Here is a 25,515-nt window from a genome sequence, read left to right on the forward strand (position 1 = left end):
CTATTAGCTTCTACATTTCATCTCTCCTCTTCTTTCCTCTCCTCTCCTACACAGATCTACAATAGTCCGGGGATCCCTCTGTCTATGCTTTGCGTCAGTGTCTGGTGCTACACTTCCATTGGGACTGAAAGGGCCAAAGGGGCCACAATGATGGTTATATTAGAACAGCGTAGTGTTCTTTGCGCCTAATTGGCCAGTGGAGTAGGTTCTTCCATTCTCCCCTCTGGCCAGCCAGACCTGATTTAAATGTATCTCCTGAGGGAAGGAGGCAGCTGTTCTCTCCTGATTTCCATGTCTAAATTTAGGCCCTTTCCTCACTTCAACTCCACTCTTTCTCCTACTTTCAGTTTCTTGCTCTGTCTTTTCCAGTTCACATCCATTCCACTCAATTCCCTCCACCCGCTCTGTCACGTTTTTTCCTCTAGTTGATCCCTGAAGGGTGGCATTTCCACTTGCTTTGTCTCTCATTTTCATATTCTCTCTGTCTCCTGCTGCTCCCTAGTCTTTAAAGTTTATCTTGATCCTACCTCTTTTCTGTTGCTCAATTGTGCTCTATCTGTCACGGCGAATGGGGTCATTTTAATTGCCCTCCACCTTGACTGACATGCTAAGGCTAAGACAGGTCAACAATCCTCTCATCTACATGACATTATAAAGTAATGACATTATGAAATTAGCTCTGCTTTATTTAGCTCGAATTAGATCATTTACTATACTGTGCAAAAGCTTCAGACACTTTAGCTGTAGATTCTTATCCATCACAAATGACCATAAAGGGGGGCTCTGATTGGCTCTTAATTCATTCTGCAGCATCAAAAGAACCCTGCATGCACACACGAAGCTGCGGTAACTTCAGTGACAGCAGGAACTAATGCTATAGCCCCCACACAGCTCCCACTTTAGTTTTAGTGCCTAAACATGAAAGGCATTATAGAAAAATGCACGGGCCAATTCAGCCGCTTCTTGCCCAAGCAAATGACTGGACAAATAACACTGATACGAATATAAGAGTATCCTGGGTGCTTCCTGTCTGCTCCCCCACATAACCTTTCAAGCAAGAGCAGCCGAGTCTACTAACCTTTCTTATTTAGGCATTCAAGAAGCAGAGAAAAAGAGAGAGATGCAGCAGACAGATGGACAGCCTGGAGCTACTGACCTTTATATCAGGACTGGAGCTCAACTGAGCTGTAGAGCTGTGATGTATGGCCGAGAATACAGGATTACAGGACGGGAAGAGGCAGGCCACAGTTTTGATTAGCCGAGTCACCCTTTAAGCCAGTCATGCACAAGTGATAATTGCAGGCTTGGGATCACGCTTAAAATTTAAAGGACAATTCCAGATTAGTAGAGCATGCCCATAATTTGTGTGGGTTATGAAAAGTATGATGTGAGAACTGGCAAAGAGCTAAGAGTTAGCTTGTTAAGTCTGGCTATTATCTACCACGTTAAATACAATAATAAATATGTGTATACATTTTTCTGCTTGCCTTTGTTTCCTTTTCCACACAAGTTAGGTTAATCTCTGGGTTTGTTTAAAACTTTAATTTTATTTCCAGCGCTGGGAAAAGAGAAGTTCTAATACTGAGTGGGAGCTCTTGTGGGACTCCCTTGGAATTAGGAGGCACAATGTTATTACCGCAAGTAAGAACAATAGTCAAAAGCACAAAAATAAAACCCACAATGTAACACAGTAGAACTGCATTTAAACTGTTAAGCTCAGAGCAATTAATCACTTGAACCTGAACTAGATCTGCAGGGCCTTAGAGAAGAATTTCCCATTATCGCTATACGTTATAATGCAAGAATAAATGTATTATGAGCACTTGCTGATGTTTTTCCAATAATCCTGTGTTAAAAAAATGTGCATTTGAAACCACATCGAAGGTTTAGCCACCCTGCAAAGCATATTCTCAGATGCTCTGACACTATAAAGCGTGGCCTTTAAGTGGCTCACTGTTAAAAAAGGCATCCCACTAAGAAGATAATGAATGAGAGGCAAAAGATTACATAGGACATGACAGCTTTGCCATGACCAGTTAGTGTCTATAAGGTTACACAGGTGGCTACGCAGCTGGGTACACAAGGTTTTCAGAGTGATTCTCAAAGTGTCAGGCAGCAGGGTGGCCTGGTGATTGGAGAGAAGGTACAAGGTCAACAGTTTTATCATCTCAAGAGCTGGTGTGATTTCATCAGCCAGGGATGTATCCTGTCACAGCGTCCTTGAGAATAAAAACTCTCCAACCTCTTCACTCGTTTAAAGCATCAGAAAAAATATTGAACATGCAACTGGAAAAAAATGAACATAAAAATAAGAATACGCTGTCATTTCCAGGAAGGAAAGGCTAGGACTGATCACATGAAGCACAAACTGTGGTTAGTAACTTCCTGGAACAGAAGTTAACATGTCAGAGAAGAGCATCATCACTCACTGCCCTCACTCTGGGACTCTCCCTCCAACTGTGACAATTTTCACACACATTTTTCTCGAGAACACGCTGCGTACACGGCGTTGTCTCTTTTCGCTTTTGCGGTGACCTTTTTCACGCCTTCTATCAACATCCATCCTAAATCAATGTTGCATCTCCAATGTGATTTATCAACATTTCATAACACTATTACGCCTGGCATAAAAAAGCCAGCCTTTAGTGTTCACTATGAAATGAAATTGCACGTTCCTGTGGGAAAAAAAGGGTAATTACCACTGTGACAAAAAGTATATAGCAGCTTTTAAGAACAAGAGTATGAGTGGAGTCTAAAGCACCATATGTAATTTATCTTTTGAATATCTTGAAAAGAGAAGACAAAGTGAAATCTCTGGCAATAAAAACACAATTGAATGCATTTAGACTGGTATTGCTTGAAAAGGGAGGCACAGTTAGATTTAAAGCACTTTCACTGCTGCCAAAACACCCATAAGTGGAAATATTTAAAATCTGCCTTTCATTTTTCTCCCTGTGTGCATTTATCCATTAAAACCTTGTATAGCTGGTGAAGACTTCACACCATTCTAATTGTTGTTATCATCTTTACACCTCTGCCTCTTTCAGTTGTGTTTTGGGGCTAACCTTTTCTAATGTATAATCCAAACTTCAGTTAACTAATACCTGACAATAAATATTTATACAGTTGACATATCATACATTCTATTATTCTATATCTAAGTTTAGTAATCTTTATTAAAATAAGTAAGACCATTAGTAAGGTGTTGTTTTATCAGGTTCTCCAAAGATATTCCCTTAAGAAGCACCCACATTCATTGCCCATCACTTTGTAGCTGATTGTCAGTTACTAGCAGATATTGTAGGGTCTGGTTGCCTAAGTTACATAGTTACTAATCAGTTTCTTCATTTTTATTTTTAATTGCTGGTCGAGAAGCTCAGGACCTGCCCGCCTTGTGTCACCACAAGTTATATGTCCTGCCATCACCTGAAGTCGCTGTATGTCACTGACTTTTTGTGGCTCCTGTTCAGCCTGTTGCTGCTTGTCGCTTCCTGTGTGGATTTGCCTTTTATTCGGGCTTTTGATGATGGCAGTGGAGAGTGCTGTCGGACATCTCAGTTCGGTGTTTCTTATAGGTGATCCCTTGTGACCTACAGATCATATTATTAATCCGGGAAGAGATCATTCCCATCTGGATTGAAATGTTTCACTGCAGCGCCAAAGTGATCACTTAGAACTGCCATAGTTCCCTCTAAGAGGGCAAGTGATCCCACACAGTGCCATTATTATGCCCCTCACAGCATAACAGAGCCACCTGATCCCCTCTCTGTAGGGGTCTACAGTTCAGGTGTTTACTTTAATCTGTCACCTGTCCGTATATGAACGGTATTGTTATGCAAATGGTCAGAAATTGGGTTATAGTGGTTCTCTCTGTTTTCATTCTTATAACTGAATAAACATTCACTTTTCAGCTTTGTTCTTTTTCTCTTGGCAAATGAGGCGTATGTAAATTGCGCTTGCAAGCGAGCGTGCCCACGTGTGAGTATTTCTAATCTGAGCTTGCTCTTTTGACAATGATAAGTTTCTTGCTGTGAGCAAATTGAATGCAACCCCTGCAGAGGGTGGAGCTACCTTTGTATTCAGCACGAGCATACAATTACCTCAGGACAGTCATTTTTGATCTGGAGATATGAAATTAATTATTCGGCACCAGAGAGGCTGGCTACGGCAGTGCTGTTGTCATTTACATACAGTAATTAGACTGGGCAGCTGTTGGTGCTGCCGTTGCAAACTTGACATCCAACTTGGCCTTTGGAGTCAGATCAACAAAATATCACCTACTTCTCCATGGTGCTGTTAGGTGTTGTTTAAGAGCAGCGTTACAGAGAGAGTCCAGGTTTGTTTGTGTATGTTTTTTTCCTTTTCCACTGAGTGGATAATGTTAACACATGCTGTTCATGTAAGGACAATAATAACATTTAATATATAATATATATTTAATATATAAGGGCAAACACTGTAGAAGAAGTGGTGTTCCTCGAGTTTACAAAGCACTACGAGAAACAAACAGGCCAGCTCACGTATCTCCTCTTGAGTTTTTTGTTTCTGTTTTTGATGACAAAGACCTGCCACAGCTGAACTTTTCTGCGATGCCACTTTTCAGGAGCCAAACCTACACATTGAAATTTATAAAAGCCCACAACCCAAATTCAAACTGACACTTCTACCATTTGCCCAGTATTTTCTGCCCTTGATTCAGCCACATCAATTTAAAGGGCAGAGATATAAACCTCTGCCCATTCTCAGCATGTAAGCTGCCTGAGTTCAAGCTTGCTCAGTCCAGAATGGCCAGGGATCTCACTATCCTTTCTGAGCCAAGGTCAGACATCTCACGGTTTTATGACGGAGGTAAACCAGGCCTTCATAAATACTTCATACAGTGCTTTCTTCCAGCTAGCAAAAGCAAACAAGCAAGAAGAAGAAGAAGACGAAGCTGAGAGCAAAAGACAATTAGGAAAGGATAGCACATATTTTGACACGCAAAAAAGAAAGGAGAAAAAAGGAGAGAATGAAGAAAACAACTGAGTCGAGAGCAGAAACAAAGGAAAAATATCTTAAATGTTTCCTTCTAGCCATCAAAGAGCCAGTTCTTACACAGTTAAATTCTCTGAACTGTCAAGTAGAAACTTTGGAAACATTCAAAAATTATGCAGTCCTGATTTATACATAAAATATAAGCAGGTACTATTAAATACATATTAAGTACACATTTGTGTACCCCCTTTGCGCTATACATACTGCTGTGTGCTTTATATGTAATAGTAATAGGTGCAATATCCACGAATTTTATCTTCACTTTAGTGTTTTTCAAAATAGCAAGATCACAGCTTCATCTACTGAATTATTCACTTTATAAGGCCATGAAGGCAAAGCTTTGGCTAGATTTCTTCTTGAATATAAGGCCAAGCAATATTAGCAGGCATCCACACGTTTACTGGCTTAGTAGGTCATTCAAATTAAATATCATAAAAGCATAAGGGCAGGGAAATCAAATGTATTGTGTTTTTTTGCAAAATAATGTGGAGGAAGAGTGTACTTGACTTCATCTTCTTTTTTATCACAGGAAGGATTTCATCTCTTATGCTTTCATACAGGGTGAGAGCAGGATAATCGCAGGCTAGGGTGGCATTCATGAGGGAAATCAAACTAATCACTGCTGCCACCAAAAATTCCCAAATTCCCCAAATCAACATGACACAGTGTGATTTTCTAATGTGTAGTGATGTGTTGACAGATTCTGTTCATTTAAGAAGGATCTGGGGAAATGCTTGTCACCCCAGGGGGACCTGCAAGATTCAGTGGGCAGAAAGTACTAATTTAAAAAAAAGGAAAAAAAAGAAACAGCTCTCATCATTTGGTTGGTGTCAGACTTACTTTGCCACAAAGCACTTTTGCCACAGCTATGAGTCAGTCACAATGACAGGGCTGATACTAGCTGCAGTTACAGTTACATGTTTTTCATTTTCACTGAAATCACTCCAATTGACGATTACCGATCTTACAAATCAACAGTTCAGATTATGTCGTGGTGGTTGGGGAGAGGAAGGTCTGGGCAGCTCTGCTTTGATTGGCGCCCCTGCAGTATGGACTGGGTAAGATGCAGAAAATGAACGGATGGATAGATGGGAAGTTAACATTTTTGACACGTGGAGCAGACACGTGGAGAAGAGTGCATCCCCATGGACGTAAGGTTTCCATACAGTCTTACTTTGCATAAAACCTCCAAATTTTATCAAACTTTTCCGTCTCTGTTTCACACTATTTGACAACCTTAAATCTCATAACTTAATCCAGTTATTATTATTGTGAAATGCACTAACTGAATTTTTTATTTGAGTTTTTAAATACACTGTCAAAACACTTGTAGTACAGCCTCTTTTGAAGAAGAGTTAGAACTCAGACACTAGAATACTGAGTAGAGACAGGCCACTATCACATCTTCATTTAGTAGAGCACATAATACCACAGAGACTGCCCTCATTTCCTGTGGTGTTGCACAGGGCAGGTGTCTTGGTCCATTACTTTCCTCATTATACATGCTACCACTTGCCAACCTTGTCAGGCAGCACACCATGCACTGCTGTAGTTACACATTCACACTTTTTCTGTAGAACCAAAACAGTTTGAGCCCTGAGAGGGAAACTCTTAGAAATATATAGGCAATAATTCCAGCTGCAAAAATACCTCGATCCACACCTGTCAGTTGCAAAACTGACACTGTGCCTCTTCAGTAAATCCCAGTTGTTGCTTTTTATTGCCAAAAGAGGGTTTTGCGCTGACGCAGACTGTTAGTAAATCTAGCCCTTGTACTCTTGGATCCTCTACTGCCAAACTGGAAGACAGCCAATATTTTTCACAGACATCCAATGTTTTTTCGTCTGGGGATGCAGTTTTTGTCGTTAATGCTCCTAAACTTTGAGAGCCGTCTGTCTCAAAAGATTAGGAAAGCAAGCTAGAGTGATACTTTAAATAAATGTAAATACAAAATTGAACAAGTGCACTTCCTCCTTATCAATCCTGCTACAGATCAGATTCAAAAGTTCTCTTTGTTCTTCGAGGTTTTATGCATGTTTTATATGTTTTTTTTAATTCTCTTGTTTGTTTGTTTTTTTTTTTTGTCTGTTTTAGCAACTTCGTTATATTAAATTTCCTGGTATACTATGTCCCTTTAAAACTTTCCTTGTGTTATGTTGAACAAGAATGTGGTGGAGTTTGCTGACAACAATTAGACTTTATTTTTATTGAATTTTAAAATCCCCCAAAATAACTTAAATTAAGTCAACTCAGTTTTATTTGTGTAGGCTAACATCAGAGTTCAGGGTGTCACTGTGATCATTTTCGACTTGTTTTAATGCAGTAAAATGGATGTATCACTATAGGAGGGGTGGACAACAAGCAGGGGGTTGCACACAAACAGAAACGGGACATACAAAGAGAAGAAATATGCTGAAATCCATGAATTTAGGCAGGTGACATAAATGAAACAGTTTCACATGTGTAGCTATATTACATGTTAATAATATCAGCGTATATGGAAGTGCCTAAAAAGTTTCAGTCCATGTGAAGGACATCAGAAGGTTTTATAGTCGTGGTTGCAAAAAGACTTCCGGTCCTGTAGCTTTCTGATATATATTTTAAAAATGTTTGTGTGCCTCCAGTGGCATATGCACGCACCGTGCTGAGGTTCCAGCTTTTACAGGTTTTCCTTTTTGGACTTTCGGGGGTTGATTGAGACAATCTGCAAGCCTGGATCCACACTAAATTTCCCATGTGTGCTATAATTTATGCTTGCAAAAATGATCACAACTTTCCTGATGGTATGCATATTTTTCAAGTTACAATTTTCGTCACCTAAGTGAACAACTCATTGTACATCATGAGTAGGCTGCAAACAAGAGCTGCTTGTGACTTTGTATTCTTTGAGTTGCAGTAGTTGTGTACAGAAATGTATGGAAAAGCAGAAAACAGGTGTCAACCTGTGGCTTGCAGCAAACGTACTAAACTTCACAGTTTTGTGCTTCCAAAAGCTCGGGGCAAGATTATCTTTAAATAGATATAAGATAAAAAATGGAAAGAAAAAAAATAGACTGATTTTAGCATTTTGTTTAATATGCACTACAGCTAAGTAGACTGAGAAGCCCAAACTGTGTGCCAGTCAAAAAACAGCTTCGACACAGCTTCTGAGAGAGACCTTGATATGTAGTACCAGATGTTAACAGCGCATCTTTTATGTCTTAGAGTGAGTCTTTTTCATAATGACAAGAAGCCTTTTGCAGAGTTTCTAACACTCAGTTTTGCATTGACTCTTTTTCCATTGACTGAATGAATGCTTTTGGGCCAGTGTGCATCACTTGATGAATACAGATGTTATAGTAATGCGGTTTGGCCACAAGGCCAAAATTGCTGCTTTGGGATGCTGGGAAGGAAATTTAGGAAAATTGAGTGAAACTTATTAAAAGATGTTATGATTGTGTATTTACAATATGCAGCTAATACCTTTAACATTTTGAGCAGAAAATAAACGTTCATTTGATCACACTGAATTATTCTCAGATGTTTTCTCAGATGTGACTCTGTAGAAACACCACCACTGCAGCGTTACTATGAATTAGTGAGGAGACCCACATGCCATCTACAGAATATATAGACAGTATTTTATCAGTGACTACTTGAGTATTTTATCAGCAGCCCTTTGTAAATATTTTGGCCAATCGATTTATGTGTTGTGTTGTGGTTACAGTGCAAGTGAAGCATGTACAAGACTCACTCTAAATAATGATTTTGTAAAGTTTAAAAAACACTAATTAAATTTAGTTAGAAATTGTGTCACTTGTGCACATACAAATGCCATATATTTATTTTCTGTGCTGTTTTTTTGCTCTTCGTGCTCATTTGCAATGCTGACTGTGAAATATAACTGCGATGTAAACTTCCACAAGTTAAAAAAAAGAAAAAAGTAGAAGAACAGAAAAAAAAACATCTTTGAATTAATCTTTCATGCTTTATGCAGTAATTGGCGATGCTATATATACATTTACAAAAGAATAAAGGCACCCTTAACCATCCACTCAGTCCTTCAGTTGCACACATACCGATGAACCGATACTTTGAGGTGAGCTAAGCCTTTATCCACCCACTGATCAGCATGAATCTTATCTGGCTTGTTATGTTTTCCTACCAGTAGGCTCATTATAAGGGTAAGAGAGGCAGGCCGGAGACATGTGCTCGACTCTGATCTACACATCTTCTGTTCCCCCTATTAAAGAGTGCAATGGATTTCCTATACTGCTGCGGTAAGATAGAAAAGGATGATAGTCAGGTTAGGGTAGCCTTTAAAGAGAGGAGGGAATCAAGAGTGAGTGAGACAGAGATGATACAGTTAAACACACGCAGCTGGATGCTGATCAGGAAAGAGGTGGTCTAAATTCATTATGCATTCAGACGCAGCGGGAAAATGAGAAAAAACTGTAGCGAAGTGTTGAGGGGGAATGTGATGCTGATCCTGTGACTACTATCACTACAGCTGAGGATAGCAGGGAAGGAGGACGTAAGGCGATGACAGGGTTTTAACATGAGGATTATACCAAATCTACCATTCGGCAGCAGGCAAACTCTGAGAACAACAAGTGTTGCTTCCTTCACTTGAAATTACATTCTGACTGGGTTAGTAGTATACAGCTTTTTAGCATTGTATGTTAAGATGCGCCATAAGGAAACAAACACTGGAAGGACCTGTGTAGAAGGTCCGAACGAGCTCTGAGCACAGAAATAATTCTATAAAATGTTACTTTTCTACAGGAGGCTTCTCGATTAAGATAAAAGCTGTTCAACTGAGCTGATTTGCTATTTTATTTAAAATAATGAGCAACTTGCCATATTTCCTCTGTCTTGATTGCCTCTGTTTATTCACTCTATTCCATACTGACTCCATGAAGTTGCGATCAGGGCTCACGCCATCTGCTGCGGGAGCCATGTTCTTCTTGTTGTCGAGGATTGTTCTTTCTGGTTCTGACTGCCCTATTGTTGTCACAGTCATGCTGCAGGATGAATTTGGGACTGAGCTCCAAAGCGATCTCATTATAATAACCTGAGTTATATAAAAGCCAAACACTTTCAAGTTCTGCCACTTTAATTTAAAAGTTTGGCTCAGATTATGATTCTTGAAGAAATGTATTTATTGCATAATCACTGCAAAACATCTATAAAATTTTTAAAAAAAGGAGCTTCATTTCTGCCAAATATGCTTTGATACAGTTTGAGTGTTTTTATTAGGTATGCCAACCTTAGCTGATACCAATCCTTTCATCTGAATTATGATCAAATATCTGCTTAGGAAGTGACTGTGTGTGTGTGTAATCATTAGCCAAAGATGGTAACTAAACAGAAAGGGATTATAACCACGGTTGAATAAATTCTTAGTCTTTGAGAAGCATATTTGCTGAGGCATGCAGAATGAAATCAGGTTATCTGCTCTCAAATAAACACTTTGCTTCTCCTCTCTGACTCACTTTTTGATCTATAATCCGTTCTCGCTGCCATAGCGGAGACACAGAAGATGATGGAGAAGATTTGGATCTCTTTAATGTACTGCCACCTTTCCAATAAAAGCAATGGCAAAGGACATTATCACACAGTTAAATAGCTGATTAATAATTGCATGACCTTGGGCTGTCTTTGCACTATATACATACCTAAATGATTACCCTTTCCCTAGTACTAATTTACAAATCTAAAAATCTATGTTGAAACAAACTGTCTAATTTTATTCTCAAACAAATGAGTTTTTCCACATTATTTTTCAGTGTTGGGATAGTGATAAATCCCACTATGGCAAAATACTGTATTAGAAATCTGAAATTTAAAAAAAAAAAAAAACCTTTCACCCAAATACACAAATATGACTATTCTGAAAATAGTCAGGGAACAACAGCACAGACACACACGCACACAAAAGAATAGAAGCAAATAGACTAAAATATCCGTCCATTAATTTTTTAAAATAAAAGGTTAAGTCTCTTTTCTGATATTGGTTTGTCAGGTTGAGTTTGAGGCACAGCAGGAAAAGCAGCAGCAGCAGCCACCACTCACCTCGAACTTTGCCTTTTGAAGCCATCACTGAAGTCCCCAAGTAGGCAAGTGGGGTTGGACGGACAGCAAGAGAGGCAGATGTCAGAATACAGAGGAAAAAGAACAAAGAAAGAAGACAGAACAACTGATTAGATAACTGTAGGAAGAACAGCGTGTCTGCATCTGTCGCATATGTGCAGAAACAGCATTGTCTTTATCTCGGATGTCAGTCACAAGTGCTGAACCCCCACCCGCACAGATCAGTCAACCCTGAAAGAGAATGTCCCGATTTAGCTCATCAGCAAATTGAGACCTTAGAGTGTGACACCTTTTAATTAGTCGAGACACATCATGTGGATCATGCAAGACTGCTTTTGGTTTTTTAACTGCCAGACCTACAGTATATGGGTTGTGGATTTGTGCTAGTCATTTGACTTTGGGTAGAAAATAAAGATTTTGTTTCATAGTAGTGAAATATATGTTTGGATGCAGTGACACATTCCGACACAGGCGAACCATCATATCATCCTGTGTAGGGATGGGTATCGAAAACCGGTTCTTGTTGAGAACCGGTTCCCACTGTTTCAATTCCTTGGAATTGTTTGCCATTTTTGCAAACGATTCCCTTATCAATTCCAGTCGCCCCGAATGACGTCACCACGTTGCGGAGCGTCATTTACCTGGCAGGAAACACGGCGCCTAAGCGGCTCAAACGCTCAAAAGTTTGGTTATACTTTACGAGAACGGATGACAACAGGGCAACTTGCAATACTTGAAAAGTAGATATTTCATTTAAGGGAGGAAACACTACGAATATGCGAAAGCATTTGCTCACAAAACACACGATGACCTTAAATGAATGTCATGTTTTTAATTCCGCTCCGAACTCGTGAATCTCAACCCAGCAGCAGCGGTAACGTTTGCACGTCCTCTCCCGTTAATGTGGCAGGTAAATAATCAACTAACAGTGCATATTATGTTAGCGCGATCTGCCTTATTACAAAACCTGCCATTACTGTGCGTTTAGGTGACCATGATGAGAGAGACAGAGTCTGGCTCAGATGCTGGCAGTTCTCGCTGCAGTCTACCGGTAGCGTCTCCTTTCAGGCCAGGATAGACGAATGTCACCGAGCAGTGACTAAGTTTGTGGTAAAAGGCTTGCACCCATTTGCCACAGCAGATGCTCCCGACATTTGGTAAGTGAATGTGTTTAATTGTAGGCAAGGACATTACTGGATATTCTTGTGTAATTGTTGCAGAATAATTTATGTTATACTTTGTTATTGCTACAGAAGAATATTTATTTTATTTTATTTTTTTTCCTGGGGACCCTGTGACACCCCATTGAAGAGCCGTAGGCTGTGGATCTCTTAAGATGTCACTGTTGGGTTTGTAAGGCCATGTTACTCCTAAATTTCTATCTTGTTCAAAGAGAAGATATAAAACAAAGTTCTAAGCTAATCGACCTTAGTGTTCTCCTTTTTTTAAAAAAAAAGAATTGATATAGAATCAAATCATTAAAAACAGAATCGAAAATGGAATCGGAATTGTGAAAATCTTATCAATACCCATCCCTAATTCTGTGACTGACAGCTCTGTAATCAGCGAAGTAAAGGACATACAGGGATGGTGTCCAAACCAGTGTATGGCACGCTATGGGAGTATTCAATTAGCAGCTTATTCAGTACAGGCCAGCAAAGCTATGTATGAAAAACAAAGGGAACCACAACATAGAGGGCGTAACCAACACATGAGCATCACCTCTGAGACATCCTGCGGGTAAAAACACAGAGGAGAGGCAAATAAACAACATAGATTGTCTATTAGTGTGCGTGTGTGTCTGTGTATTTGCGTGTGTATCCTGAGGGAATGACTCTTATGCTTCACACACACTGCTTTGCCAAATTGATGGATCTATTGGAATGCCTCCAGTGAGCCTGAAAACGTGTACAGCTCTAAGAGACAGGGCCTGAAAAAGAATGAGGGAGAGGGAGAACAAAGAGAATCTCACTGCAGGTAGCGAGTCTGCAGGTTATGAAAATTATTGTGGTTTCTTTTCGATTACAGATTGATAAACCGCGCTCTCTGTCAATAACAAATATGGAAATTTCATACAGAATTTTAAATTCACTATCAGAAAGGGAGCAAAATGTAATCCTTGAATTCAGGCCCGGAGATACAAACCAGCTGCTAAACAGTCCGTACACTCGCTCGACTCTCACATGGATTTTGTTTTGTTTATATTTGAGGGCCATTAAATCCTGATAGCCAATTTTCAGTGGCTGACAGAGATGATTACGCTTTGTTAGTACTATTTCACAACTTGCCAAGACGCAAGGTAGCGTGGGGAAGTGAGAATATGAAAGACAAAAGAAAATGCAAGAAAAAGTGCTACAAAAGAAACATATATGTCATATTCATCAGGCAAATGCACACAGACGCACACAGACACTTGAAATTTTCACACCTTGTTGTTGTGTCACTGGTCAAGAGGGAGAGGGCCCAACAGACAAAAGGGCAGCGGATGTTACATGTCTACCAGGGCTGCTTTCTACATGAGACTGAAGGCTTTGTGAAATATTCCTTTAGCCGTGTCTGACCTCTCTATGTCCCTGCTTTTCATGCCTGCTGTCAAAGTATGAGTTCCTTGTCACAACTTTGCCTCTGTGATCTTTCTAAGTCAAAATCTGTGGGGAAAAAAAAGCAGACAAAAGGTGAAAAAAACATGTGTGTTTTTACAACTTTTCACTCATAACAAAGGAGGAATATACAGTGTATACGGCTGATAGGGAGACATAAAGGACAAGCTGCTAAGAAAAGAGAAAAAAAGAAATGGAGGGAGACTTGTTCACTAGCATCTCCACGCTTGCGTCTCAGTTTTACAGTTACCAGGCAACCGACACAACAGTTCTGTAAGTCAAGCTGAAATTGCATAAAACGCTTTTCATCCCGTTCTCTCATTCCCCCATTTTACCATGGAGTGAGCATAGTATCCCCAGTTGATTACACAATGGCCACCTATTACACGCTCTCAATACTTCATACTGATTGGAGAGAATCCACTAGAGAGAGATAAGGATGTAACACCTGAATTGGATTAAGTTTGGCTGTTTGTGTATACTGTCCACACAAAAGCGCTTCTTTTTCCATTGTTTCATGTTCAGAAGAGAGTTCACTTCAGCACATCAACACACCACTTTATTTATGAATATTTCTTCACCAGCACTTTTCAGTCGGTGGACCAAACCGAGGCTGCAGCAGGATATTCGAGAGGGCACAAACAGCGATGCTAATGGAATGTCAATAAAAATTTGGTGACAAAATAATTGTTAGTGGTGAGAAACAGGGAGTTACCATGTTTAATTAACCTCAACTTTGAAGCCACTATAAATGGGAGTAAAGCACAGTGTGTACTGACCTGGAAATGAAATGGAGAGGGAAAATGAATGGGAAAGACAACAATTTTACCACATCAGTAACTAGTATTTATAAGCTAATTATGTGTGTATGTCTAAAGTCCCTTTTATGGATGTGGATGGGGCTTAACTATAAATATTACAATATTATATTCATGATTACCTAATCAAGATTGGATCATGACTGAAAAACAGACTGCATTATTCGGCAGTCTTTAAGCTCAAGTTATGCCTGAAAACTTGCATTATAGATTTCACCGGACCCAACACTAACCGGACTGGGGATTAACAGTTCTACATGACTACGAGCATAATGAACACAATTTCATTAGAAAACCATTAAATAATGCAATTACTATTACTTATATATATATATATATACACACACACGTTGTTTACCCCAACACAAAACAAGCCTTTAATAAAGAATTGCTAAACAGACACCCGTTAAAGTATTTTTCACCACAAAGCTTAACTAACATACCAGTGGTATCCGTGCAGTTAGCTGAAGCACTTAAGCAGCCCTTCCCTTATTTTGTTACACTGTCCTTCTGATGTGTTTCTATCACGTAAATCCTCTCGGTTTGTCTGGCTTTGTTTGGCCACGGTTTCAGACTTGTTAGAACTCTAGTATGCTTCTGTGTCTCTGCTGAATGTGTAACTAGGCGTGATAGCCATAAGATAATAACACTGTCTGTATCGAGTCTCAACTGCTTTAATTTGGAACTCGTCTGCCACCCATGTCACTTCAGCTTTAACATCATTTCATGGCATCTTGCGTGCACAAATAACAGTGCGTAGTAAAAATGGGGTCTGTCCTGCAGGGTGAAAGTAATCTGCATTAAATGAACTTCATGCTTCTTGGATACATGTTATATACTATTACAAAAGACAGTCATTAACACATCACGTCTTAAGACATTTGGTGGGTTTTTTTTCAAACTGTGTAAATATAACTGTAATATGAACAGATGGATGCACATGCATGCCATCCCTCTTTCCAAGTATTATCTAAAGCAGGATCTTTGTCTAAGCAATGTGCAAACAATGACATTTTATCTAAGAAAATGAAAAGTGAGTGACTGCATGTTGGTGACACAGGAAAGTACTGAGGTGCAAGCAGGTTCTTCGGTGTCTCTGTATCCATCAGCAGGGAGCTGTCATGAATAAACTGTGTGATAGTTCATACTGAAACCACCTACTGTGACACACACACACACAGGCATGTACATGCACACATACATAGCGGTGATCACAGTATTCCCTCGGGGTATAAGTCTCCTGGGAGGACGTGAGGAAGGATGTTGCAATACAACATCCTTCCTGTTTTCCTCCTCTTTTCTGTCTACATTCATCTTCCTTCAACTTATGCACATTCAGGAGTTTGTATCACCTCTCTTTTCAAATTATTCTGCCTCCTGATTAACCCTTTCCTTGCCTGCGTCTTACTCTGCCCTTCTGCATTGCCTATCCCCTCAGGCTACCTTTTTTCACAGTGGCAGATATATTCAGAGTTTGACAAGCAGTAAAAAGCCTATGGAGATCGATGTGTGCAGCGAGGCTCTCTGAGGTGTCACATGGCATGATGGAGAGTTTAGCTTATCTTTCGTACAGCAGCAGCTGTTTTGCCATATGTCTGATGTACTCCCGGCCCTTTGGAATCCAACCAATATTCCACCGGTGAGCAGATTGCTGTAAAACCTTAACACACTCTTTGTCACCTCATGACTTGGCTGTACATAGAACGATCAATCGTCACATACTCACGAGAGCGTAAAAAACATGTACACTGTGACATATTCATAGAGGGTCCTACACACATTTGTGGCTGTTTTTATTCAAAGCAAAATAATCAGCTTCAAAATAGCGATCAAGTGAATGCATTTGAATCTCATTTGAGTTAGCAGCAAATGCATTTAAATCCTATTTGATTTAGCACTGCTTTAGCTAAGGGCTGCGATTCATCTCTTTGTAATAAAGGATATGGTAAACAGTGTTAATAGATGGAATCAAGGTTACTTAACTCAGCTTATTGCCACCATACTGTCTGCTTTATTAGATCTGTCTACCACACCCATGTTTTCTTCCATTACAGAGAGACACACATCTGTTTGTTCTGTCATTTAATCTAGCATATTTGATTTCCACTCCTTAACACAATTACACATACATACTCTGTCTGCGGTTGAATCATGCGCTCATAAACCGAATGCCCATAAAACAGAGACAAAGATGGGCACACGAGGCACACACGTTGATGACACGTACATGCTCTTCATAACACTTGCTCCATCTTTAGATGATGATCTGTAGCGGTGTTTATGGTCCCAGATTGAATGCCTTCCAGATTTGTTTTTTCTGAAATTGCAACAAAATCTTATGAATCACCATCACCAGACCATGTGTGAACGGCACCAGACAATCTGGCCCCCGAGAGCTTCTGTTTAGTTGCGTACATTCTGTTTGCCAGCACAGTGACCAACCCTTGTACGTACAGTACAGTTCAGTACATTACTTTAAAAAATGTGTTTTTTAAACACTTTTATCTGCAAGGCAGCAATCTGAAGAAATGAACCTACACATGTCTTTGTATTTTGGCAGGAACATGTGAAATAGGTGGAGCGATTTATTGAAACATATATGAAAATACAGCATATAAGCTTGTACAAATCTAACGAGCTTTACTATCAATAATGGCTTTATTACTTTTATTAATCAGTATATGTTGATTTCTTTCATGACTCTTCAGGAATAGTTGAAGCATTATTGCTTCAATAATGTTGAGGTCCAAACAGTTTGGAGGCCGGTCCATGACTGATAATGTTCCACTGTGTGTATTTCTATCCAGGTATTCTGCACTGACAGTGTGTTCACTTTCATGCTGAAAAATGAATCTGCTGCAAATCAGATTCTTTCCAGATGGTACATGCATGGTAGATTAAAATCTGACAGCCCTTTTCTGTGTTCAGAATTCCATCGCTTTTGACATGATCCCTAACACCACTGGCTGAAATACAGCAAACCATGACAGAGCCTCCACTGTGTTTTACAGATGGATATAGACACCTCTCTCCTGACCTCTTTTGCACATAATAATAAAGGTTTGAACTAAAAACTCCAGATAAGATCTGTTTCCACTGATTTTCAGTCCAGGGTTAGGGATAGCCATCTGCTGTATTCTCACCTATTTCACAAGAACTCAAAATTAATGAAAAAGGAAAATGTAAAGAAAACCCTTTCAAAGGCCTTCAGAAAGCCTGGACAACCATTGCCCAAGACTATTGCTCAAGTCTGACTCACTGGAAGCAAAATCTAAAGAAATGAGTAGTAGCTCAAGATTCTTTTTTGCACAGTGCTGTATGCAGTGGGGATTTAATAGAGGTTGAGAATTTAATTTGTGAAAGCCTGGGTATCTTTGAAAAATATATTAAGAAATCTAAGAAGGTGTAGTTTTTCTTTTTCTACCTCTTTGAAGAACATATGCTGTGTTATTGTGACTCTGCATGGCCTAGAGGCAAAGTGGAACGAAAATAACTCAAGGGATCCACTACTTATTGATGATAGACCGCCACCTCTTTGGGCTTCATTTTTGTGTTGGCACAGGTCGAGCACAGAGGTGACCCAGTAAAATGACATCCCTTTTTGTCTAAGCTTTTGGTAATTCTGTGGTTCTTATTTGGATCCAGTTCACATCACGATGTTTGTCTTCCCTATTAAATGTATGTTTCCACCTAATCACACCACCTGCTAGCTTTTGTGATGTGACTGCTTTAGTTGTGATGTGCTTTCGTTAGCTAATTTACACAAATACAGTACATGGGCAAGTAAAACCCCAAATAGTAAAAGTTTGTTGCCAAATGCAACATATTTAATTGTACACAGAAGAAAAGTTGTGAGGCATGATGCAACTTACAGTACATGCCATATTGATTGCATTGCATATATTTAAGCTAGTTTTATTTGCTCCATTCAGATCATTTTTACATTGTTTTTAAAATAGAAATCCACCTGATGTTTCTCATTTAGATACCTGCATAACTGAGAGAGGAAGTAGTACCGACTGTATGATACTGATCGTTACTGAAGTAGAAGCAATGGAACATGTACAGTCAATATATATGAAAAAAATGAAAAAAATAATGAGACACGCGCCGGCGTTCAATAGATCATTAATATGTTCGTTCAACTGCAAATTTTTCCCACATAAAGTTAGGCTCATTGATTTTTTTATTGTGGTGCTGAGCAATTTGTTCGTGACAACTATGTTAAAACTGTGATAAAGATTTTGTACGAACATCTGCCACGCAATTAGAAATAACTTGGCTGACAGATGTTGTGATTCATCACTGAACAAATACTAATTTAGATCAAGTTTTAGCACAGAAATTCAACACAGTGAGAAAAGTCATCTTTGGTAATCTTTTGTCAGTGGTGGATGTGGTGCAGAAGGTGAGACTGAAAAAGCCCCACACTTTATTGTGTTATAAAAAAAAGGCACACACTCTGGTCACAATCTAGAGTTAGTATATTAGAAAAAAGATTCAGTGGCCATGGCATCGTGTTTTTAATGTCAGGACATTTTGGTATACAGCTCCTCTGTCACTTGACTTCACAGCGGTTCTATAGGAAAGGTCACAGCATACACAGCAACACAAAACAACACATTCACTACTCACTACAACTGCACACTCTTGCACATTTGGAAGCACACATATAACCTATGTAAATCTAAAAAAAAGTACTTTGGTTTATGGTAAAGGTTTAATTCAGATGAAGCATTCTCACTACCATAAATATAATGCTCTGCCTCCAGAACTAATCAGAAGCATCAAACAATTTGTATTGTGCAGAAATCTCTAGTGATCTTATTCCTTGGTTTGAGTAGTTTGATATAACATTATTTCATTTACTGAAAAAACTGTTAGACAAATAATAGGCCTGGAGCTATCAGGTTTAATCAGAATGGAGCACACTTCTGAGATATTAAACATCAAAGACCTGACATGCCAGACTGCAAACAATAGGTTTTTCTTAAATATTTTAACTCAAACAGTTTGGCTTTGAATCAGAAGGGTTTGAAACATGGCTAAAACCAAACATTATATATTGTGCACAGCGTCAGTAATACTTTTGGTGACAATCATTGCTAAATAATCAATTTATTTACAACTTTGACACATATTTAAAAAAGGCTGTATTTTCCCCTTTTACAAGAAGATAAACCAGCAGCACTTTCTATTACAGTTCAAATAGTGGGGAAATACTAATAACATGCAAATAGCCAACTCTTGTCACTCAATTACCAAATCAATATCCAAATAATGACCTTTTAACAGTGGTTATAGCTAAATAATGCTTGTAACTGTGTAATAACAAGCCAGAAACTGGCAGTAATAATGTGGAAGCAAATACATGCCTATGAGGCAAAACCAAATAAATCAAACCAAATAAATCCATAACTGAAAGTACAACATCTCTCTGTGATGTGAGTATTTTATAAGATGCAAATGCACAGTGTGCAGCATATACTGTAACAAAGGACATCTGCCTCACTTGCATGTAGACTTACAGTGTAACTGCAATTAAGAGCCAGCAGCTAGCAATCATTGCCTCACCATTAAGGCCCAGATAGATGTGACTGTAATTACAATTGCATATTCCAATAAATTAATGTGTTGCCAGTAGGAAAAAAATGATGGGAAGAGTAAAGTTCCTTCTACTGAGAATTTGCATCTCTTGTTAATGTTTGTCAGGATTCAGACAGTCTCTAAAACTATTACTCTCACTATTGACATATCCCATGCTGCGTCGCAACTTTTGAGAATGGCAGGACTATTTTTAATGAGAACTGATTGATTTTGTGCGTTGTGATTTATACATGTTGATCTGTTATCAAGTCTGCGTAGTAGCAGTCATATTTCTGGGAGCTTGTCTAGTGCTGTACGGACAGTCCCAACAGCAGAGAGAGATAAAAGAAAAGTGCAGACTTGACCAGGATCATATTCGAGTGCAGAAAGCAAATATAGCTACGCGTTTGCAAATACGCACCCACACACACATACAGCCCATTAGTTTTGCCATTTAAAACCTTAAAGAAATTCCCCCTGAACTCGAGAAGCACATTTCAATTTCCGCAAAATGCCGAAGGCGGTAACAAAATTATGAATCTCAACAACAAGAAAAGTCAAACACATATTGCTACAGGATGATAGACACAGTTAAATGCATACATGTGCTCGCATATGCAGAAAAATGCAGTCTGTCAAACAGGTACTGTCATTAGATGATGGAGAGTCCAGCTCTAGCCTATAACTCAGCAGGTGCTTTCTGTTTCCTCTGCTTCTTCAAATGAATTGTTTAGAAGTTGAGGTTATATTGTGATCGATGCCTTGGGGGTAACAAATGACTTCCACCAGACAAAGCTTTGAAGTGGATTTGTACGCCTGGTCACCAACCTGTAATCTGCAACCATTTATCAAAGGGTGAAGGGACAGGAAATTTCCATGGAAAACTTCCAGATAATTCAAGCTCCAATTTTTCACCCCACACAGAGGTGAAATCCCTAGAGAATAAAGAGTTACGTGGGAGTAATGCTTTATCCAGCGTCAGGTGCTCTCATTATTTTAAACAAATGGACAGTCCTACATTTCTGAGGGATCTTCTGTTTTGTCATTTTATCCTTACTGTTAGTGATTGTGTTGTGGAGTGAAGCTTTTATCCTCAGTGGAGAGGAACACATAGCGTCTGGAAAATGCCTCCTCCCCTTGATAGTGAGACTTTGATCAAAAATGTGTCATAGCATTTTGCTCGAGCTGAATTATTCAAAGGTCAGTGAACAAAGGCATGTTTGTGCTGTGTTGCCTTACAAAGGGTAGAATGATGGTAAATTGGCAAAGTGCTCACTGGGTCTCTGTAGGGAGCTGACCGGTGAGCCTCACCCTCAAGGGACCATTTGGCATCAAACAGCACAAGCTCCCTGTGATTGTTAATGCGTCAGTCATAGCCAGGCTGTTACCTCATATTTTCAAACCATCACCTTTATATCCCATTCTATTTAGGGCATTGTGTTACAGTTGCTTTCCAGCAGGTTGAGAAGAGAATAGATTCTTAACAAGAGAGACTGAAAGCTTCGGTCCTGCAGGGCTATTACACCTAATGAATGTTGCAGCTTGTGTGAGCACATGTGTGTGACGGTTAATATTTTGTGAGCTGAAGAAACATTTTTTGTTCTTTGCACACCATTGCATGTTTAAAAGCAAAAGTCAGTGTGTGCGTGTGCATGGGTGGAATACAGCAGTGCAAATGGCCCTTTCTAATGATGGCAATAATCAGCGGGAAGAAGCCTAACGGAGAGTGAAGACGGGATCACGAAAAGAAAAAAAGGACTAAGATATATTTCAAGTCTGTGAATTTAGCGTTCTCGTCTTTGTATTCCAGTTGCGTGCTTTTATTTCTACACCCAGATCGAGACCTTAATGGTTTTAAGTGTCTTTTCCTTCTCCAAAAATAGTCAAAAATGCATCATGTATTCTTCTATCCCTGGGCAGGCCACTAGAAAAGAAGACAGCAGGGAGTAGAGTGGAGTAGGACAGGACAGAGGGATATAAACAGAGGTAAAAATGGCTAACCTTGACTGTGTGTCTGTATAGTCCACAGATTTCATTACACTTCCATTATCCATCTGGTGTTTCTAAAGAAAAACTCAAGTGAGTGAGTGTGGGTGATGTGGATTCACATTAATCAAAGACAGAGCAAGCACACATGAGATGTATCAACACACATAAGACAGAGAGACAGAGAAATGGAGCAGTTTTTAATGAAGCTACTGTAGTAAACGAAGCAGCGCTGCAACGCACAGGTTCCCCACAGGAGCTAAACCCCAGGCAGTGCAATTTACATAAAACCTGACAAGCTTTATTTTTGAAATAGGCTTATCTTCAGAATAGATATATTTTTAGGACGTTAAAATTGCATGCATTTCCATATGAACGTAGTATCATGTTCAAGCTGCTTCTCTGACATGACTAAAGTCATGACTAAAGTGTCTACTTTTTACCAATTCTCTTGCTTTTCCATTTCTATATACTTGTTAAACACACAACCCATGACAAACAGTTAAATTTATCATTTTAAATGTATTTATATGTATTTGGAAAAAGGCATTTTACCCTCTCCCTAATATCTTCCGACTTAGTCAGGCATTAGATACATAACTATTTATTCCTTCACTGGAAGCTGTATGGTACAAAAAAAAGATGATTAAAAAGCCCCAAACTCAATAAGGAAAATAAATATCCAGGTGCTGACACACCTTGCTTCACCCATTACCTTCCAACCAAAGCTGGGAGCTATGAATAATTCCATTTCATGGCTCAGCTTATATTTACAGAAGAACAAAAGAAAAACTGTGTTCAATTACCAAAGACAAATTTGAACTCATCTGGGTCATTTTGAACAAATTGAACTGGAACTAATTCCTTCCGAGTGTGGCAATTGAACTAAATAAATAAATAAAATGGTGACTTGTTTGCTTTTTTCCCCATCAAATTAAAGTTGACCTCAACATGCTCTTATTATAGCGCTCCGCAGGCACGAGTCCATGGGAGCTGTGTAACTAAGGGGGTGGTGGGGGAAGAAGAAGGTGGACACAGGCACGCTAAAGTGTACGCAGCTTCGGAAAAGAAGGAACAGAATCCATGTGATAATTAAAAAAGTTACAAACAATAAAAAAGAAAGAAAAAAATACACTCCGTGTATCTTTTTAAACCCTGCTTTCATTTGTACCATTTCTCTCACTGTCCTCTCTCCCTGTCTTCTTCGCCCATTTCAAAGGTGTAAATTGGACACAGACAATTGAACATTACTATCCTGGGAGGTAGCTGGCACCATCTGTTAAATGTCCGCCCCCAACATCACAGTGTACCACACAATGCGCCCAAACATCCCAGTGCACCATGATGCACATTTGTGTGGGCATGCACGTGCTGCTCCAAGTAAAGTGGGCGCAGGTACTGCGTATTGTTTCAAAGATAATATGATCTGCATTTGAACAATACTAAAGGAAATTATTTTAATTTTCAAAATTTATGATATCTCCCTAAAACAAAGTTTGTTACTGTAAAATTTTCTGACCTTCGCTCTCACATGTTACATAGATTCTGATATGAACTTAGGTTACAAAAAAGTATTATTTGGCACTAAAGATTAGTCAGGGTACTTTAGTACTTTCTGACCTGAAAGATTAATCAAGATAATATGATAAGAGTAAGGAACAAAGAAAAAAAAATACATACAAACAAGCTTCCTTGTAGTTATACCTTTGGCTGGAACTTGTTGTCAGTAGTTACCCACTAATTGTGGTCCACTTCTTGCCAAATGGGCGCAATTGTTCACGGCTGATGGAAAGTTTATATAAATACGAAGCATTCACTGCATTCCACGAGATTCCCAACAAAAACCCAATTATTTGCTGGGGCTGGATTGTGATAGGTTTTCCACACAAATAATGAGGAAGAATGCCTATGTGAATTTATGAAAAGCCTTAATGTTCCTCTCTCTCTTGTGCTCTCCCTTCCTCTAACACACATGGCTGATTAGCAGTTGGCATTTTGTCTTGGCCATGTGCTAAATGACAGCGGCAACATTACCATCTCAAAGATGCTCTCCTTGCCCAGTTAATGGTCAGGACACAATGGGTGCTCAAACACTTGATGGATCATTGAAGGATTATGCGATTTGGCTTTGAGCCTGTATCGTCACGTCACGCAAGTGTGCGTGTGAATGCACGTGGCTATGTGGGTGAGTGTGTATGTGAAACAGAGAAAGAAAGAGGGATTCTGTATCCTGTATCCTGTGGACTCCTACAGACCTCTCAATGGGAGCAATAATGTCAAGGAGCTGCAATGTCATATCCATCAGAGCTGACTTTCTGTCAAGTCCAGACAAAGGTGTTGACACCTCAACACCACACAGTGAGTGAGTAGACCATTCAAATGTCAGTTACCTGACACATAGCCATGCTCTCATAGATGGGTGGCAACCTGTGATTGTCAGTTGGTAACTCTAGAAAAAGGCCACTGCATATATAAAGTCTAAAATAAATCCACAGAGGTTTACTGAATGAATACGTTTTCATCCTCTGAGGTAAGCGCTCACTTGGTACAATCCCACCTGTCAACCGTAGCAAATCAGCCATCACGGAAATGACAAGGTTATTGCTAAAGCACAATGGAGTCGCGTTTGGATTGTTCAGTTAGGTGTGAGTTTGCCAAACTTCATTACTGTTTTCAGGATCTAATAAAAGTTATACTTCAGTTTATTGTTTAGAGAACTGAATTACAAGGTTTCACACCTTATGTGCAAAATTTCACACTACTCCCACTAAATCTTTTACCATATCAAAAAAGAACTGTATCTATTCCAATATATGCATGAAGACATTGTCTAAATTCTACAGTTATTGTCTTGTATTTCTTTTAAGTGGATAAAATAGACCAAAATGCAAATTTATCCTGACTTGTGGTGCAGCCAGCCTTTAATGACACACGTAGACAAAAGTATGTGAATATCTGCATAAAATACACATGTACAATCTATTACAGTGATTATGGTGTTAAAAAGAGGCACTGATTATTAATATCCTCTTTAGACAGATGCTTTTTTAAACTTTTAAAATGGTCTACTGGTTGATTGACTGATAACCTATAAAGAGAGCAAGAGAGAGAGTTGAGAGGTAGAAGTTTTCCAAAAGCAGGAGTTGGGTTTGTGGGATAATCTCTGTAATCTTTCAATTACCTAAAGACAAATAAACTGTGATGGTTTGGCCAAGCAGCCAAGGACACCACAGACCACAGACAAGATGACCTTAGAAAGACACTTCTCTATAAAAACACATACAGTAGCTTTTTACGCACATCTCTATCTGCTGAAAATATAAATAAAACGTTTTCCGATAGGTTAATTTTAAGATAAGTAGTGTTTAAAAAGCATAGCTGGTTAACTTAACCGTGCCAAAACTGCCATGATTGTTCAG

At 39.2% G+C, this 25,515-nt stretch overlaps 1 protein-coding gene across 3 annotated transcripts in view; it reads right to left on the reverse strand.

Annotated features, from left to right (window-relative positions):
* cadm2a (cell adhesion molecule 2a) overlaps nt 1–25,515 on the reverse strand; it is a 204,891-nt gene that overhangs the window by 59,949 nt on the left and 119,427 nt on the right. For 2 of the 3 annotated variants that reach the window (XM_006800056.3, XM_006800054.3), the window contains exon 2: nt 11,089–11,115. The exons of the other annotated variant lie outside the window; for it this stretch is intronic. In XM_006800056.3, coding sequence (XP_006800119.1) covers nt 11,089–11,115 — 27 coding nt within the window. The remainder of the gene's footprint in view (nt 1–11,088; nt 11,116–25,515) is intronic. 3 annotated transcript variants of the gene reach the window in all.

Source organism: Neolamprologus brichardi, chromosome 10 (assembly GCF_056152115.1).
Source record: "Neolamprologus brichardi isolate AB-2024 chromosome 10, ASM5615211v1, whole genome shotgun sequence".
NCBI lineage: Eukaryota > Metazoa > Chordata > Actinopteri > Cichliformes > Cichlidae > Neolamprologus > Neolamprologus brichardi.